At 49.3% G+C, this 20,261-nt stretch overlaps 1 protein-coding gene across 2 annotated transcripts in view; it reads right to left on the bottom strand.

Moving 5' to 3' along the window:
- KIAA0930 (KIAA0930 ortholog) overlaps positions 1-17,226 on the bottom strand; it is a 36,739-nt gene extending 19,513 nt beyond the window's left edge. The window contains exon 1 of one of the 2 annotated variants that reach the window (XM_069763319.1): positions 16,945-17,226. In XM_069763319.1, the coding sequence (XP_069619420.1) occupies positions 16,945-17,089 (145 nt within the window). In that variant the 5' untranslated portion in view covers positions 17,090-17,226. The remainder of the gene's footprint in view (positions 1-16,944) is intronic. The other variant, XM_069763318.1, reaches the window with a different exon arrangement.
- Positions 17,227-20,261: the final 3,035 nt, after the last annotated feature.

The raw sequence follows: 20,261 nt of genomic DNA, 5'->3' as shown, positions 1-20,261 counted from the left end.
GCAGCGCCAACATTGGTAAGGTGACATTTCCATCACTCCCTTTAGTTCCATTTTTCTGCCCATATACAAGAACAGAAGGTACCATGTTCCGGAGTCATATTTTCCTTTTATTGCGATCTTTTTTTTTTGGGCTTTCATTTGCGCCAATTTCTTCTTTTAACTTGCATCTTTTTTAAAGTACTGTATTTCATAAAGGTTTTTTTTTTTTTTTTTAAATTGTTCACCACAATGGGCCAGCTCTATTTTTTTTTTAATTATTATTATTTTCCCAGATGCTATTTACCCACTGACTTTTTTTTAGTACAAAATTTTTGCACAAATGTACTCCAGTCCAAACCCCCCCCCGGATGATTTTTAGGGATATTTTTTTTAAAATTTTTATTAGAATATACTGTATATTTTTTTCCTGTGAGGGGTCACAGAATTAAGACTATAACCAAATAACTCTGCGTCTGAGATTCAATCGATATGTACTGCCATTTCCAGTTTTTGTTTGTTTTTTTAAATTGTGAGCGTGAAGCAAATCAATGCCGGATGCATCTGGTGGCGGAGGATCTATCGTGGGAACAAATAGGATTGGGCACCAAAATTCAGCATGTCTGATCGGTGACCGACCCTCTATCGAGGAAAAGATGGATTTTCTCATTGGATGGTTGGAAGGTCCCAATACGAGGTTCTTGTAGGCGATATTTACATCCTTCGTCCATGAGGCATGTTATTAAAAAAAAATAAAAAAATTAAGCGTTGTGTTTTATTTTCCAGGTGAGATTATTCCACTTTTTCAATGAAAGCTTTTTGCTAAAAATTTTCAAGTGTTTTTTTTTTTTTAAATCAAGCCCAGTTCCCCGTAGATGCCGTCACGATTCAATGGCATTTACAGGGGAACATCCACAGTTTTCCTTCAAAAAGGCAGTCACGCTATTTATAGGTGACGGAATCTTGGATACGTTCCCGAAAATTAATCACGGGCTGCACATCCCAAAGCAGAAGGAATAAGGTGAAGTCTGTCTATAAATACCAGGGGCAGAGCTTCGGGCTGTGATTCGTTTTTTTTTTTTCATGGACTGAAAGATAGGAGACGATGGACAAATTTATATATATATATTTTTTTTTATTCACCCTCATCAGAAAAAAAAACAAAACAAAAAACTCCGACCACACTCCGACCACACTCCGACCACACTCCGACCACACTCCGACCACACTCCGACCACACTCCGACCACACTCCGACCACACTCCGACCACACTCCGACCACACTCCGACCACACTCCGACCACACTCCGACCACACTCCGACCACACTCCGACCACACTCCGACCACACTCCGACCACACTCCGACCACACTCCGACCACACTCCGACCGATTTTCTCTTACAAGGAAAAATCACTGACGTGTATGAGCCCTAACGCTCCTCTCACACTGTGCTGTGTCCCACATTTGTTGGTCTCGTCGCAGCTTGCATTCGACCACCCCGTAAAAAAATGAGATTCTGGCGTATGTGTTGACAGGACCATAGACTATAAAATGGTGCCGACAGTCAACACGTGCTGTGTCGTGCATTATTTTCGGGCCTAAACGCCTACTGGAGGCAGACATTCAGACGTCGTGTAAAATGGTCCGAGAATGGACTGGACGGAGGTCTCCGGACCCATATATACTTCTATGAGGCTTTCGAACACCAGTCAAGAGACCGACGGCCAGTCCATGCTCGACCCGAGCTCAGCGGACATCCAAATGCTCCATGAGAGTCATGGCGTTAGACATCTGAATTTAGTGCAAATTTCAGCAATTTTTCTTGTATGATAAACAGAACAAAACGTTAGTTCTCTCGTAGATCAGTCTGTGAAAAACGGACAGCACTTGGATGGCATCAGAAGTGCAGTCCCATTGTCTCAAGACTTGCATAACCCATTTTGATCCTACACTCGATCAGCATTGGACATATCTCCACGAGTCTACGCAAAAACATGAACGGCCCCAATCCCTAATGGATAGCACTCATGCTGAGGACCCCAGCACTCAGCGTTACCACCGAGCCACCCACTGCATTCTTAGAAAAGGAGGAGTCCAGCCATGATTTTTCTTTATGGAAAAAAACATATTTCAGCTTAGACGTGGTCATCTAGAAGCCGGTCCGGCACTAGATACATAACAAGAACCACAGCATCGTAGATATTGTATTTCTGCCAATGTCAATGGGATCCACCAATGATCAAATCTTTACAGAAACAACCAGATGGTCCAAAAAACAATAACCCATGGGTGGGATACAGATCTTGGAAGTTGGATTTGACCCCCCGATAGATCCTATAGAAAAATAAAAACCACCTGGAAGCCACTGGTCCTTCAACAGTCAGAACGAGCAACCGAACACCTAAGGTGGCCTAGACCACGCAACAACCATTGAGTCAAAGCTCAGACGACCGCCATTTTATCCGACGCCACACCTAGTTATAGTAAATGGGATAGAGGCCACTGCTTTTTTTTTTTTTTTTTTTTTTTTTAAAACACACAAACCCTTCACCCCTCTTCAGATCATCGTGTGGTGCCATTAGAAATAATAAAAAAAAAAATTTCCCCCCCCAATGTTTTTGTAAAAATTCTTCTCTTTTCAAGATGTCTGTATATGAAAAATAATTTGACCAACACAAATATGAGAACCAAAAAGTCTTTATTAATCAAGCAAAAAAAAAAGAAACCAACAAACTCCATAAATCCTTCTCCAGCACCTAAGCCAACGATCGATGGAAAGAACAAAAGCACAAAAACTGAAATTTGTTAAGAATTACATCTTCTTTCCTAAATGTTAAACCTCAAAAAAAAGTTCAGATTTCATCTACGTTAACCTTCTTCTTCAACATCTGGTTAGCTTTTCATCTTGTGAAACCTGATATCTGGTACTACAAGAAATAAGAACTTCCACCTTGGGGCCAGAAGACTACCAATACTCCCGAATAGGGTCTACAACCAACCGACAAAAACGCAACTGTTCCTGGTTAGGGTCTACAACCAACCAACTAACCATGACTGGAACCATCCATAAAGGTCTTCAAGCCATGAAGAATATATTGGGCTACTGTTATGACAGGTTACCAATTCTTCAACATGGCTTCGAGAAGTATCCTTCAGGTTTATCGCGGGCTTTGGACGGTTCATGTAGCTACCTTCTACATCTTCAAGATGACCCTTTGAAGTCACCATGGTCTATGGTTGGTCATAGAAGACTATCCCACCTTTCCAGTATTAGAAACATAGGAGAAGAAAAGAAGACGAAGATGTTCCCATCTGGCCGGTGATTTTCACCAATGGACAACATTTTTTTGACCCAACCGATTACTTATAACCATTTCTCAAGCCATTTGTTCTCCATCTATACTAAGTTTTTTAATACTCATTTGCCAAAAGTCTGAGATGTTACCAAATCCTCACGATAAGTTGGGTGGTGAACCAGATAAAGTACCAAAGACATTTTGGGGAAAATTATCCTAATGATACTCATTTGCAAAAGCCATCGTCACTACGACCATCTCTGATGTTGGCTTTTGGAGTCGGGTCACCATGAAACGGACCATGAGACAGTGCCCGGAGGTAGGACTTTGTTGGGTGGTAACCAGAATGTGGTGGTCTCATTCCATAATGCTGCAAATCATCCAAAATTTTATCATCTTGGCCTACATCATAACATAAACCTTTCCTCGATGTAGCACCATCTTCCGTATATTTCTCCTCAACAAACCTCCCGTGCCAATCGAGGGCACCGCCTGGTGTTGTTTCACTTCGCCCGATGGTGGGGGTAAAATCGGGGGTAAAATTGGCAAATTACATTGAACGCCGACAGAAAAATGTTTGGCACGTACATTTGCGCAATTTCTTTTGTGCGTTTTTCCAAAATAAGGGTCGGTGTTGGTACCGCGGTGCATCAGGCGAGGGTTAAAATCTGTCACTCTGGGCCCAACTCTTTTGGGTGGGGGTAACTTGATTTTTTTTCTTTTAGCAAATTTTGGAACGAGGTCTTCAAAGGGACTGTTCGTTGGAGAATCGGACATGACTTCTACTTCCACTATGGATTCCTCGACTAAACTGCTGCTACCACACGTCTGGTCGATGGAGGACATATCTGGTACCGATCCGGCATAGCAGTGGTCCATGGCGGCCAATTCCGCTTCTGTTAAGGTCACATTCGCACTCCTTTTTAGTTTTTTTACAGATGTGTTTGGTTCCTCTTCTTTCTCCTGTACCGGGGCTTTTTCGGGGGCTTTCTTTGGAGAGTTGAAGATGGTAGGGATTGCTCCCCTTTTCAGAAAATACGAGCGTCCTCTAATTTCGTAGCACTCTCTGTGAAAGTGAAGAGAACACATTCGGTAACTTCCTCTTGGCGCTGTCGAAACTTTTTTACAGAATTCCTTCAGGTTTCCGAAATCTTGTTTCGTCTGTAGGAGCCATGTCTTCACATTTTCGATTTCTGGTGGGAAGGCGTGAAGAACCGGAGCCGGGTCTTTGGTTTTCGAAGAGGAGGTACAACCGTGTACTATACAAGAAGGCATCCTAGAACACATCAAAACCAGATTTGAGGAAGACGTTAAAACTAGACGACAGGGCAGATCTATATTACTCGAGAGGGGGGGCTCCACTGATGGGACCATGGTCTCAGTCACCTGTGTGAATGAGGAGTTACTGAGCATGTGCGACCACCGCTCCCAAGCATTGGCCGCACATGCTCAGTACCACTATCCATACAGTGGATTTCGGGACCTCTGTTCATGTGATTAACGGTGGAGGTTGAAGCCCCGGCGATCATACAGTTACCACCCATAATGTGGCTACGCGATATGTTGTTTGTTTATGGTACACCCCTTTAAAGGGATTGTCTGATATTTCAATATTTGATCAGTTGGGGGGGGGGGGGGGATCTCCTCCGATCTGCTGCTTTCGGTGCTCAGTAGCGGATCGAAATCGCACAGCTCCGTCAACAGTATAGAGGACAAAGTGGGGTACTGCAGATCTGTCCCCATTCATTCAAATAGGGGCAGATGTGTAGTATCCGGTCATGGCCACTATACAGTTGATGGCGCTGTGTAGTTCTGCTCTGCAACGATCACTTCCGGAACCAGGAGAGTCTGATCCGTCGGATCGTCCACTGATCTGATATTAATGGTCTATTGTAAGGATAGGACAACCCCTTTAAGCCCAAAATGTGAGGTAGTAGCCTATTCAGTGCCACCTTATGTATAATGCTAAAGGCAAAGATTGGGAAGTGAGGGGCAGAGGGTGACGGAAGGTCACAATTTTTTTCTTATCTTTGGGCTCCTACGAGTGGTTAAATCTGGGGTAGGAAGGGTGGGGGGATGGGGGAATTGTACAAATATACAGAGGGGCACCCAGATATTTCTTTTTAAAAGGGGCAGGGAGGGGTAACTAAATTAGTAAAGCAACTTTTTTTTTTTTTTTTTTACATTTTTCAAAAAACAGTGCCACACCAGGTCATATTTGGTACTGCAACCCAGTATTAAAGGGAATGGAAATAAGCTGCAATACCACAAAAAACCTGTGGACAAGGGTGGCGCCATTTATAGAGACATAAAACCAATCCTCTCTCAAATAGGGGGGGTATTTTATGACTGCATGTATAAGATAACTTCCTAAAAAAAATAAAAATAAATAAAAAAATAATAATAGGACGCAGCTGCTGTGTGTATTTAAACAATCCAAGAAAAAATAAAAAGGGAACTAAGCTGTATACACACACACATACACAGGCTTAGTGGAAACAGTCATCAGGTAGATCTTCCTCAATTTGGTGCTGGACTGCGCCCGATCTTTAACCCTGGATTCTGATTTTGGATGATAAGCGGCTAACGAACACTCGATGCCGCTGATCTCTGGCGATGTTATAAATCCAGCGCCTCGCTATTTCCAGTAACGTACATGGGGTAAGGGGGCTGCCCCCCCCCATACGCCTCCGATCATTGGGGGTCTCGCCAATTTGGAATGAGCCTGTGCTTATGTGACTGCTGTGTGCGAGCAGCCAGGACTATGGATGGAGGCAGAGCCAGTGTGCAGCAGGAAGGGCGGAGGAAGAAGAGGAGGAGGAGGGCTGAAAGTTGGGAGCTGCATGGGGGAGGGGGGCTGCCATCTGCAAGCTGGCGGGGGAGGGTTAGAGTAAGAGGAGGCTCTCGCTACCTGGATGTCGCCCGTGGCAGAGCAATGTGAACAAAGCCCCCCCCAAAAAAGGGCAGAGATCTAAGAAGAGCTGCAGCTGCTGCAAGAGCGAAGCCCCAGGTCCTGGAGGCCGTATAATGTGCAGTTAAAGCCGAGGTGCAGCGCGGGGTCACATCGCCCACCCGGCAGCACCCATGGGTGCCACATACCTGCCAGCTCGCCCCTACAACCTCCGCGCCGTCCTAGCTCTGCTAAATCCGGGCTCAGCCCTGATCTGTGGCTGCAGCTGCTCTGCACCTCCTGGACACTGGGCTGTAGTCTGAGACCCGCCCCCTGTCCACTTCTGATGAGGTCACCGGCTCTTCCTGTCTAGGCTCCTCCCCCCTGTGCTGCTCCCATTGGCTGCTTTGTAAAAAAAAAAAAAAAAAGCAGGAAGTCTGTGTAAGGAGAGCTGATCCCCCAGAGGCGGGCGATTTACTTAAAGGGGTTGTTGGGAGATTGGTAAAAATAAAAAAAAATAAAAAATGGCTGCTTTCTTCCAGATGGAAGGATTGGATGTTATATGTACTCCACCTGCTTTACACCGCAGCACTGCTCTATTCCAGATAATAATCATGTTCCATAGCAGTGACAAATTTAGTTTTTTTCTTTCCCAGTAAAAGGATCCTGAAATCATTGGGCCCCTGAAAACCCGGGATCCAATTATTGCCTTTTAAAAAACAAATAAACAAATTTAGGTCACTGTGTACGGCATTTGGGGTTTCCATCCGTTTTTGGACGATTCATTAATTGTGACTTTTAAAAAAAAAAAAAAAAAAAAAAGTTTGCAAATTTTGCAACAAAAAATAAAGAGCAGTTTTGATTTTGTGAAAAATTTGTGAGCCACCTGGGCCATTTTTTTGGGGAAAAAAAAAAAATACAATACTTTTCAGACTCCATGGACACCACAGATGCAGAGACCATGACACCTCCAGGACATTGAGTATCCGGCAAAATATTCTCACAAATGGAGAACGTTTGCGCCTCGTGAATTATTCCCCCCCATCAATGCCAAATTCCCAACGAACCTTTCACCCCAAACCTCAACCCACCTGAGGCCTCCTGCTTGGTGCCCGAGCCCCCCCCCGAGTGTCAGGAGATGGTCTGAGGCCTCCTGCTTGGTGCCCGAGCCCCCCCGAGTGTCAGGAGATGGTCTGAGGCCTCCTGCTTGGTGCCCGAGCCCCCCGAGCGTCAGGAAATGGTCTGAGGCCTCCTGCTTGGTGCCCGAGCCCCCCCCGAGTGTCAGGAGATGGTCTGAGGCCTCCTGCTTGGTGCCCGAGCCCCCCCCGAGTGTCAGGAGATGGTCTGAGGCCTCCTGCTTGGTGCCCGAGCCCCCCCGAGTGTCAGGAGATGGTCTGAGGCCTCCTGCTTGGTGCCCGAGCCCCCCGAGCGTCAGGAAATGGTCTGAGGCCTCCTGCTTGGTGCCAGAGCCTCGTCACCACGGTAACAAGACTGGACAAGTACTGGGCCTAGCCGCCACCAAGAAGCCATGTACGGGACCCCCAGTCAGTGGTGGATCTGGATGATTGACATCTCTCGGACTGCTGACCTATGGGGGGGTTCGGACCTCCCGCGGGTCACGGTCATACAGCTGACGGAAGGGTACGGTCATTTTTTGTAATGGTTTCCTTAGCCAGATGTCCCAGCTCCTCACTGCTGATATCATCGCTGCATCTGATTAATATTTCATGAAAAACAAAATTCTGCCATCTGTGTCATGTGACGGCGATCTCATCCCAGAACTTCCCCCAGAAACACGGGGGATCTGAGGTCAGGGCCGATACAGGAGTAATGGTCGTGTGTCATTAGACCCACCGCCATGTAGTCATAACGGAGCGTCAGGTGTAGGACCAGGGATGGGAGGACAGGGCGGCCGGCGGGGGGTGGACACATGAGGGACGGGTGGCAGGGGTAAGATGAGGGACGGGTGGCAGGGGTAAGATGAGGGATGGGTGGCAGGGGTAAGATGAGGGATGGGTGGCAGGGGTAAGATGAGGGATGGGTGGCAGGGGTAAGATGAGGGACGGGTGGCAGGGGTAGGATGAGGGACGGGTGGCAGGGGTAGGATGAGGGACGGGTGGCAGGGGTAGGATGAGGGACGGGTGGCAGGGGTAGGATGAGGGACGGGTGGCAGGGGTAAGATGAGGGACGGGTGGCAGGGGTAGGATGAGGGACGGGTGGCAGGGGTAAGATGAGGGACGGGTGGCAGGGGTAAGATGAGGGATGGGTGGCAGGGGTAAGATGAGGGATGGGTGGCAGGGGTAAGATGAGGGATGGGTGGCAGGGGTAAGATGAGGGATGGGTGGCAGGGGTAAGATGAGGGACGGGTGGCAGGGGTAGGATGAGGGACGGGTGGCAGGGGTAGGATGAGGGACGGGTGGCAGGGGTAGGATGAGGGACGGGTGGCAGGGGTAGGATGAGGGACGGGTGGCAGGGGTAAGATGAGGGATGGGTGGCAGGGGTAGGATGAGGGACGGGTGGCAGGGGTAGGATGAGGGATGGGTGGCAGGGGTAGGATGAGGGATGGGTGGCAGGGGTAGGATGAGGGACGGGTGGCAGGGGTAGGATGAGGGATGGGTGGCAGGGGTAGGATGAGGGACGGGTGGCAGGGGTAGGATGAGGGATGGGTGGCAGGGGTAGGATGAGGGATGGGTGGCAGGGGTAAGATGAGGGATGGGTGGCAGGGGTAGGATGAGGGACGGGTGGCAGGGGTAGGATGAGGGACGGGTGACAGGGGTAGGATGAGGGATGGGTGGCAGGGGTAAGATGAGGGATGGGTGGCAGGGGTAGGATGAGGGATGGGTGGCAGGGGTAGGATCATGGATCGGTTCACTGGGTGAAGAGATGTGCAAGTTGGGTATTACAAATATCTAACTAGACCCGGGCAGCGCGTCCGCCATTTCTCGCCATTTCTCCCCGTGCTTTACACTGCAGCACTGATCGCAGGTCACCAGAACCATCCAGAAAAGGTTTCAAATTAAGGAAAAATATCCCCATCTGGTCGGCAGGACTGATTACAAGCAGTAACACCAGATAGTGACACGTCCCATAAACCGCACCTTTTGGCTTTCATAATTTTTTTTTTTTTTTTTTTTAAACGACGTCCCTCTGTAATTCCTCCTGGAAATGTGCGACTTGTGCTTTCTCCCCTCTTCTAAAAGTCCAACTAATATCAGAGAGCAGGGAGGACACAGGATATGGAGAGCACCAAGCCGACAATTCCAGGAGGAACAACAGAGGAACCAATGTGTCTGCCGACCTCTGCGCACATCACAATGTGATCCAGCACACAGCAATAAAACCCGATATCAGAGCGCACCGGAGTGCTGGACGCTTGTATTATCTGAGCATCAGATTACGGTATTATTTGTGCGGTGTATGGTGGCGGAATCTAAGCTGTATTAGTGGGCACAGTATGGCGGTGTCATTACAGCGCGGTATGACGGTATTAGAGCGCAGTATGATTAGTTTTGGATACTATCGCAGGCGAAATTACAGAACAGCATCAGCGGTGACACTGCAGCACAGATGCGCCACTCGAGCACAGCATGGCGGCATTATATTACAACTGCATGGTAAGGTTCATTGGGCATAGTATGGCGGTATTATATGGACACTGAATACGGGGCATTACCGGAGTCCCATAAGGGATAATAATGTAAAGGGTTTCCCCCCCCCCCCCCCCCCATTATCAGTACTTCTCACCAACCTGCAGGGTGAGAACGAGGGTCCAGAATCGCCCCCACCACCACCGGTTGTAGCAGGATGACAGCCCCCTCCTCAGCCTCCACATCGGCCCCCAGGGGTGTGTACAGGAGCCACAACCAATATTTTCCTATTTACTCATTGTAACTATTTGGAGGCTCCGTGTGACTTGTGTAACCGCAGTGCGAGAGGCGACAACACTGAGCAACGAGGGACACAAGCAACCGTCCCAGGGAAGGCACTGCACCAGCAGAATAGTGAGCGCAGCTCTGGGGTATAATACAGGATGTAACTCAGGATCAGTAATGTAATGTATGTACACAGTGACTGCACCAGCAGAATAGTGAGCGCAGCTCTGGAGTATAATACAGGATGTAACTCAGGATCAGTAATGTAATGTATGTACACAGGGACTGCACCAGCAGAATAGTGAGCGCAGCTCTGGAGGAAAATACAGGATGTAACTCAGGATCAGTAATGTAATGTATGTACACAGTGACTCCACCAGCAGAATAGTGAGCGCAGCTCTGGAGTATAATACAGGATGTAACTCAGGATCAGTAATGTAATGCATGTACACAGTGACTGCACCAGCAGAATAGTGAGCGCAGCTCTGGAGTATAATACAGGATGTAACTCAGGATCAGTAATGTAATGCATGTACACAGTGACTGCACCAGCAGAATAGTGAGCGCAGCTCTGGAGTATAATACAGGATGTAACTCAGGATCAGTAATGTAATGTATGTACGCAGTGACTGCACCAGCAGAATAGTGAGCGCAGCTCTGGGGTATAATACAGGAGGTAACTCAGGATCAGGAATGTAATGTATGTACACAGTGACTGCACCAGCAGAATAGTGAGTGCAGCTCTGGGGTATAATACAGGATGTAACTCAGGATCAGTAATGTAATGTATGTACACAGTGACTGCACCAGCAGAATAGTGAGTGCAGCTCTGGAGTATAATACAGGATGTAACTCAGGATCAGTAATGTAATGTATGTACACAGTGACTGCACCAGCAGAATAGTGAGCGCAGCTCTGGAGTATAATACAGGATGTAACTCAGGATCAGTAATGTAATGTATGTACGCAGTGACTGCACCAGCAGAATAGTGAGCGCAGCTCTGGGGTATAATACAGGAGGTAACTCAGGATCAGGAATGTAATGTATGTACACAGTGACTGCACCAGCAGAATAGTGAGTGCAGCTCTGGGGTATAATACAGGATGTAACTCAGGATCAGTAATGTAATGTATGTACACAGTGACTGCACCAGCAGAATAGTGAGTGCAGCTCTGGAGTATAATACAGGATGTAACTCAGGATCAGTAATGTAATGTATGTACACAGTGACTGCACCAGCAGAATAGTGAGTGCAGCTCTGGGGTATAATACAGGAGGTAACTCAGGATCAGTAATGTAATGTAATGTATGTACACAGTGACTGCACCAGCAGAATACTGAGTGCAGCTCTGGGGTATAATACAGGATGTAACTCAGGATCAGTAATGTAATGTATGTACACAGTGACTGCACCAGCAGAATAGTGAGCGCAGCTCTGGAGTATAATACAGGAGGTAACTCAGGATCAGTAATGTAATGTATGTACGCAGTGACTGCACCAGCAGAATAGTGAGCGCAGCTCTGGGGTATAATACAGGAGGTAACTCAGGATCAGGAATGTAATGTATGTACACAGTGACTGCACCAGCAGAATAGTGAGTGCAGCTCTGGGGTATAATACAGGAGGTAACTCAGGATCAGTAATGTAATGTAATGTATGCACACAGTGACTGCACCAGCAGAATAGTGGGTGCAGCTCTGGGGTATAATACAGGATGTAACTCAGGATCAGTAATGTAATGTATGTACACAGTGACTGCACCAGCAGAATAGTGGGTGCAGCTCTGGGGTATAATACAGGATGTAACTCAGGATCAGTAATGTAATGTATGTACACAGTGACTGCACCAGCAGAATAGTGAGTGCAGCTCTGGGGTATAATACAGGATGTAACTCAGGATCAGTAATGTAATGTATATACACAGTGACTGCACCAGCAGAATAGTGAGTGCAGCTCCGGGGTATAATACAGGATGTAACTCAGGATCGGTAATGTAATGTATGTATACAGTGACTGCACCAGCAGAATAGTGGGTGCAGCTCTGGGGTATAATACAGGACGTAACTCAGGATCAGTAATGTAATGTATGTACACAGTGACTGCACCAGCAGAATAGTGAGTGCAGCTCTGGGGTATAATACAGGATGTAACTCAGGATCAGTAATGTAATGTATGTACACAGTGACTGCACCAGCAGAATAGTGAGTGCAGCTCTGGAGTATAATACAGGATGTAACTCAGGATCAGTAATGTAATGTATGTACACAGTGACTGCACCAGCAGAACAGTGAGTGCAGCTCTGGGGTATAATACAGGAGGTAATGTAATGAATTTAGGAAGTGACCGGTGTCTGGCAGTGGATCCGCGGTTACATAACACCACTGACTACAATATCGCAGTTCTGCAATTACCTGAACACATAAAAGCACCCATCATTACTGATATTCGGAGGGGGGGGGGGGGGGGGGGCGCTGCCCCCAATCCTTTGTGTAATGTTTGTGCCCAGATAAACCTCAATCAATAGCGGAAGGAGGAAGTTTTACATGAAATGAGGAACTGAGATTATTTGTGGGATCAGCGACCAGAACGGACAGATCTGCACATTATTTATAACTTTCTGATTACACTTTGTAAACATTCCCTTAAAGGGGCAAATCCTAGTCAGACATTGGCAGCATCTTTCTAGATCATACCATCGGTGACGGATAGTCTTGTGACATGTTATGGTGGAGTTCCCCTTTAAGTACTATGGACGATGAAGACACTGAGAATACAGAGACAATCGGAGGGGCTGCGGATCAGCAGACGGTCTGCACAGGACGAGGCGATGAAGGATTTCAGAACAGTCCAATTCTAGCACCTGCACAATTAGAAGCCTCTGGCCCTTTAAATAACATCATGTTACAACACCTATTTTCAACTCATGAACAAAAGACCCTCCTCAGACATATCCGACGCTCCCAAAACCTCCATCTCACCTGACACCACAGCTGGAAGGGTCTCTCTTAAAGGGATGGTACATTTAAAGGTATCACCTTATAGCAGTGCAGCACTGCCATAAAGCGAGCTGGGATATAACATCTTATGGCTGCAAGTCCAGACGTTGTGAGCGCTGCAGACGGGGATAGGAGACATTTCTGGACCTTTATGTTCACCATCTTTAGCCTGGACTGGCTGATAACAGATTACAATAAAAGTATATTCAGCTGCGGCACAAATGGGTTCAGGAAAGTCCGGAGGTTTTAGGGTCCTTCAAAGACTTCACAACAAGCTTGAAAGAGCGGAGGTGGGGGAAGGGTGCGATCAGGACGCTGCAATGGAACGCCGGACCCCCGAGTGATATCAGTGGAAGAAGTCGCTTAGGAATTGGAACGGGGTAAATCACATTATAGAGGAGAGAGGACGAAGACGGACCCCCGAGCGCCAGCACCGGACCCCTGTATAGCGACCAGACCCCCCCGAGCACCAGCACCGGACCCCTGTATAGCGACCAGACCTCCCCCCCCCCCCGAGCGCCAGCACCGGACCCCTGTATAGCGACCAGACCCCCCCCCCCGAGCACCAGCACCGGACCCCTGTATAGCGACCAGACCCCCCCCCCCGAGCGCCAGCACCAGACCCCTGTATAGCGGCCAGACCCCCCGAGCGCCAGCACCGGACCCCTGTATAGCGACCAGACCCCCCCCCCACCCCCCCAAAGGGCCAGCACCGGACCCCTGTATAGCGACCAGACCCCCCCCGAGCGCCAGCACCGGACCCCTGTATAGCGACCGGACCCCCCTGAGCGCCAGCACCGGACCCCTGTATAGCGACCAGATCCCCCCCCGAGCGCCAGCACCGAACCCCTGTATAGCGACCAGACCCCCCGAGCGCCAGCACCGGACCCCTGTATAGGCACCAGACCCCCCCCGAGCTCCAGCACCGGACCCCTGTATAGCGACCAGACCCCCCCCCCCCCCCCCCCCGAGCGCCAGCACCAGACCCCTGTATAGCGACCAGACCCCCCGAGCGCCAGCATCGGACCCCTGTAGAGCGGCCAGACCCCCCCCCCCCCGAGCGCCAGCACCAGACCCCTGTATAGCGGCCAGACCCCCCCCGAGCGCCAGCACCGGACCCCTGTATAGCGACCAGCCCCCCCCCCCCCCAAGCGCCAGCACCGGACCCCTGTATAGCGACCAGATCCCCCCCGAGCGCCAGCACCGGACCCATGTATAGCGACCAGACCCCCCGAGCGCCAGCACCGGACCCCTGTATAGCGACCAGACCCCCCCCCGAGCGCCAGCACCGGACCCCTGTATAGCGACCAGACCCCCCGAGCGCCAGCACCGGACCCCTGTATAGCGGCCAGACCCCCCGAGCGCCAGCACCGGACCCCTGTATAGCGGCCAGACCCCCCGAGCGCCAGCACCGGACCCCTGTATAGCGACCAGACCCCCTGAGCGCCAGCACCGGACCCCTGTATGGCGGCCAGACCCCCTGAGCGCCAGCATCAGGCCCCCCACACAGTGAGAAAACACACACACACCCCACACACACACACACCCTCCGTACACACACACACCTCCTGTACACACACACACCCTGTACACACCCCACACACACCCCCCACACACACACCCCCCGTACACACACACACACCCCCCGTACACACACACACACCCCGTACACACACACACACACCCCCCCGTACACACACACACACACACACACCCCCCGTACACACACACACACACACACACACACACCCCGTACACACACACACACACACCCCCGTACACACACACACCCACACACCCCGTACACACACACACACACACACCCGTACACACACACACACACACACACCCGTACACACACACACACACACACACACCCCCCGTACACACACACCCCGTACACACACACACACCCCCCGTACACACACACACACACACACACACCCCCCCCGTACACACACACACACCCCCCGTACACACACACACACACCCCCCGTACACACACACACACACCCCCCGTACACACACACACACACCCCCCGTACACACACACACCCCGTACACACACACACACACACCCCGTACACACACACCCCGTACACACACACCCCGTACACACACACCCCGTACACACACACACACACCCCGTACATACACACCCCGTACACACACACACACACACCCCGTACACACACACACACCCCGTACACACACACACACCCCGTACACACACACACACACACCGTACACACACACACACACCCCGTACACACACACACACCCCGTACACACACACACACACCCCCCGTACACACACACACCCCGTACACACACCCCGTACACACACACACCCCGTACACACACCCCCCGTACACGCACGCACACCCCGTACACGCACACACACCCCGTACACGCACACACACACCCCGTACACGCACACACCCCGTACACACACACACACACACACACCGTACACACACACACACACACCCCGTACACACACACACACACACACACACCGTACACACACACACACCCCGTACACACACACACCCCGTACACACACACACACCCCGTACACACACACACACCCCGTACACACACACACCCACACACACACACACCCACACACACACCCCCCGTACACGCACGCACACCCCGTACACACACACACACACCCCGTACACGCACACACCCCGTACACGCACACACACACACACACACACCCCGTACACACACACACACCGTACACACACACACACCCCGTACACACACACACACACACACACACACCCCGTACACACACACACACACACACACACACACCCCGTACACACACACACACCCCGTACACACACACACACACACACACCCCGTACACACACACACACACACACCCCGTACACGCACACACACCCCGTACACACACACACACACACCCCGTACACGCACACACACCCCGTACACACACACACACACACACCGTACACACACACACACACACCCCGTACACACACACACACACCCCCCGTACACACACACACACACCCCCCGTACACACACACACCCCGTACACACACACACACACCCCGTACACACACACACACACCCCGTACACACACACACACCCCGTACACACACACACACACCCCGTACACACACACACACCCCGTACACACACACACCCCGTACACACACACACACACCCCCACACCCCGTACACACACACACACCCACACACCCCGTACACACACACACACCCACACACCCCGTACACACACACACACACACACACACACACACACACCCCGTACACACACACACACCCCGTACACACACACACACACACACACCCCGTACACACACACACACACACCCCGTACACACACACACACACCCCGTACACACACACACACACACACACACCCCGTACACACACACACACACACACACCCACCCCGTACACACACACACACACACACCCCGTACACACACACACACACACACACCCCGTACACACACACACACACCCACCCCGTACACACCCACCCCGTACACACACACCCCGTACACACACACCGTACACACACACACACACAGTCCACACACACACACACCCCGTCCATCCCACCGTGTAGTTTCTGCGCACCCCACCATCTGACCCCCCATCGGACAGTTCTTCCCCGGTGCTGTACCCGCCGCACACCCCACAATGATCCGCACCGTGTGAATACAGACAGAACACGTTGCATATACTGAGGTCGCTGTCTATCCTTCCGGTGATCGGCGGCAGCCCGGGATGGGTCATATTGTGGCCGATCAGCCCGCTCACATCGCCCCAGTACTAACCATCCATCGTCTGTCCCCGACACCCCCGGATCCCGCCCGATCCCCCGGAGCCGCCACTCACCCAGGCCGCTGATCTCCTGGCGGATACTGAGGCGGTTCCTCTCGTCCACTATGGCTGAGATCATCTGCTGGAGGGAGCGGTCCAGACCCCCGTTCTCCTCCTCTCTCTTCCCCACCCGGCTGTGACTCTTAACCGCGGCCATCATCCATCGGGCTCCACCGCTGCCGCCGATCCTCTCATCTCCCCGCGGCTCAGTGACTCCCGCCGGCGATCCCGACCCCCAGTCAGGCGACACTTCCTTCCCTCATAGCGGATCAGCTGGGCGCTTCCTGCAACAGTAAGGAGAGACAGCCAATCAGAGGCCCGTTAGTCTAGACAGGGGCGGAACCTGACGAGAGATAGCCAATCAGCTCGAGGAGAAATTACAAGCAAGCGTCGAGTCTATGGGAATAAACAACCAATAGGGAGCCGGGAAAGAATGACAGCGGGCGTGGTATTGTGAGACCTATCCAATCAGTGTACCGAGAGGGGCCTAGGACGGGCATTCGACAGCCAATCAGCTGTCACTGTGGTTTAAAGGGGCATAGAATGTGTTAGGTGACATGTGCGCGGCAGACAAGTTCACCCTGACGGCGGCCCGAGTGTGTGTGACCGGAATACATCATCGTGGCTGCTGGGTGTGGCCCCTCGTCTGTATCTCAGGAAATATACATTTTGCTGCTGATTTCATCCATCTCAATTAAAAAGTGTGACATTTGCACACAAAAAAAGTGCGGAAAAAATTAAATCTGCAGCCCGTGCATGAAATTTTGGCCTTGGAAGATCTGCAGGTTTTTCTGTTTTTGTCCTGATAAAGTTTGGGATAAAGTTTTTGTTTTTTTCTGCCACGTGATCGCCGTCTTATCTGTTTCCATAGGATGGATATTCTGCGGGTCACTCCAGCGTTACTTGTGGGTGAGGTTTTTATTAATTCTGCTGCAGATGATAAGCTGGAAAAAAAAACAGAGCGGAAAATGACCATAAAGGCTAATGGGAGAATCTTAGGCTGAGCTGCAATACCAGACACAACCTGTGGATGGATATGGCGCTTGTTTTATCATTCTGGACAACCCCATTAATTCTGTCCCTCCATAGCTGGTTACATAAATGCTGCCCAAAGTATCCCTTTAAGGAGGCAGCGGTGCCGTAAGTGCCACATGACGGCCGTGGGCATTCTTGGGACACATCTCCATCATTAGTATTCTGCCTGTTTTCTCTTCTCTGATTCATTGTCCGTTCCCGGCCGCCATTGACCTACATACACGTTAATGAGGTCATGTAACGGGAGCACGTGAAGCATGGATTGCAGGGGGCCGACCACATACACGGAGGCTGCCCATATGGGGGACCATAAAATTAGGAAGGTAAGCCATAATATTCGAAATTCTCTATTTTGGACGCCAAAAAGTGTCTCTCCCTTAAAAAAAAAATCCCTTTAATAGCCCAGAACCCAGAAAAACAGGGTCTACGAATGAACCATCAATAATCCTAAATGTCCCCCAGTCTAAATCACTCCTATCCGGATATGTATTCATCTGCTCAGGCTTTCCTGACAACATTGTATGTTAGAAAGGCGTATATCTGCAAAGAGATCCAAGCTTCAGAGACTGGTAGTTCTGTGGAAACTGTTTGGGTAAGAATACAAGGAGAGAACAATCGAAAGGACACCATTATATGCCGTCTGTGCAAGCTGAAGATATGGATGAACTTTTTATGCATCAAATGGAAAAGTTCTCCAAAAAAATATGACATAGTTGTCATGGGAGATTTCAACTATCCAGACATTTGTTGGGAATCTCAAGCAAAAGTAACAGGTCAAACAAATTCTTAGCCTCTCTTGCTGACAATTTTATCTTCCAAAAGGTAGGAGAGAAAACAAGAGGATCTGCTACCTTGGATCTAATCCTCATAAACAGAGAGGAAATGGTTGAGGAGGGAAGAGTAGCTGGGACCCTAGGAGGTAGCGACCATGCTATTTTAGAATTTTGGATAACTAGAGGAGGAAGACCTGTGAAGACTCAGACATCAAGGTTAGATTTCAGAAAGACAGATTTTAAGGGACTCCGAAAGAGAAACGGAGGGATCCAATGGCTGGATATCCTTAAGGACAAAAATGTCCAGAAAGGATGGGAAATCTTGAAAAATGAGATTCTCAAAGCACAATCGTTAACAATTCCAAAAACAGGGAAGAATATGAAGCATTTAAGGAAATCAGAAAGGAAGAAAGAAATGTTTATCAAATGGAAAGAGGGAGGCTTATCTAAAGAAGAATATAATGCTGTCTGCAGAACCTGCAGGGCACGAATCAGATTAGCTAAAGCTGACAATGAATTAAGGCTTGCAAGAGACGTCAAAAGCAATAAAAAAGGATTTTAGAGATATTTCAAAAGTAAAAGAAAAGTCAAAGATGCTATAGGATTTTTACAGGATGAAAATGATGAAATGGTAAGAAAGGTTGTTGAGAAGGCCGAACTTTTAAATTCCTATTTTGCAGCTGTTTTTTCTCAGAAAGGAAATGTAACATCAACTGATCTTCACTGTCCTATTAAAGGAATAGAATAATCCAGGATATTTATAAACAGAAAGATAGCGAGGAAACACTTAGCTAACATAAATGAATTCAAGTCTCCAGGTCCAGATGAATTACACCCCGGAGTGCTGAAGGAGATAGAAGAAGACATTTTTGAACCACTCTCCATAATCTTTGAAAATTCTTGGAGAACAGGAGAAGTCCCAGAAGACTGGGGAAGAGCAAATGTTGTTCCTATCTTCAAAAAGGGGAAGAAGGTGGACCCAGGGAACTGTAGGCCGGTGAGTCTGACGTCTATACCAGGAAAGATCTTTGAACAAATTATTAAACAACATGTATGCAAGTACTTGGATAAGAATGAAGTGATTAACCAGAGACAGCATGTGTTTGTAACTAATAAGTCATGTCAGACTAACTTAATTTCCTTCTATGACAGAATCACTGACTGGGTGAATCAGGGAAATGCTGTAGATATAGTATATCTCAACTTCAGCAAAGCATTTGACAAAGTATCTCATACTATCCTTATTTAAAAAATGACTAAGTATGGAATAGACAAGGCAACTGTTAGGTGGATTCATAACTGGCTTAGTGATCGGACCCAAAGAGTGGTCGTAAATGGCTGCACATCCAGTTGGAAGATATTCTCAAGTGGGGTACCACAGGACTCTGTCCTGGGCCCTGTATTGTTCAACATCTTTATGAATGATTTAGATGAAGGAATTGAGGGTAAACTGATTAAATTTGCTGATGACACAAAGCTAGGAGGGATAGCTAATACTAGAGAAAAGAGAGGATTCAAAAAGAT

The sequence above is a fragment of the Ranitomeya imitator genome, chromosome 4 (assembly GCF_032444005.1).
Source record: "Ranitomeya imitator isolate aRanImi1 chromosome 4, aRanImi1.pri, whole genome shotgun sequence".
Classification (NCBI taxonomy): domain Eukaryota; kingdom Metazoa; phylum Chordata; class Amphibia; order Anura; family Dendrobatidae; genus Ranitomeya; species Ranitomeya imitator.
The sequence above is the reverse complement of the archived record's forward strand: the minus strand, read 5'-3'. Positions and strand labels throughout refer to the sequence as shown.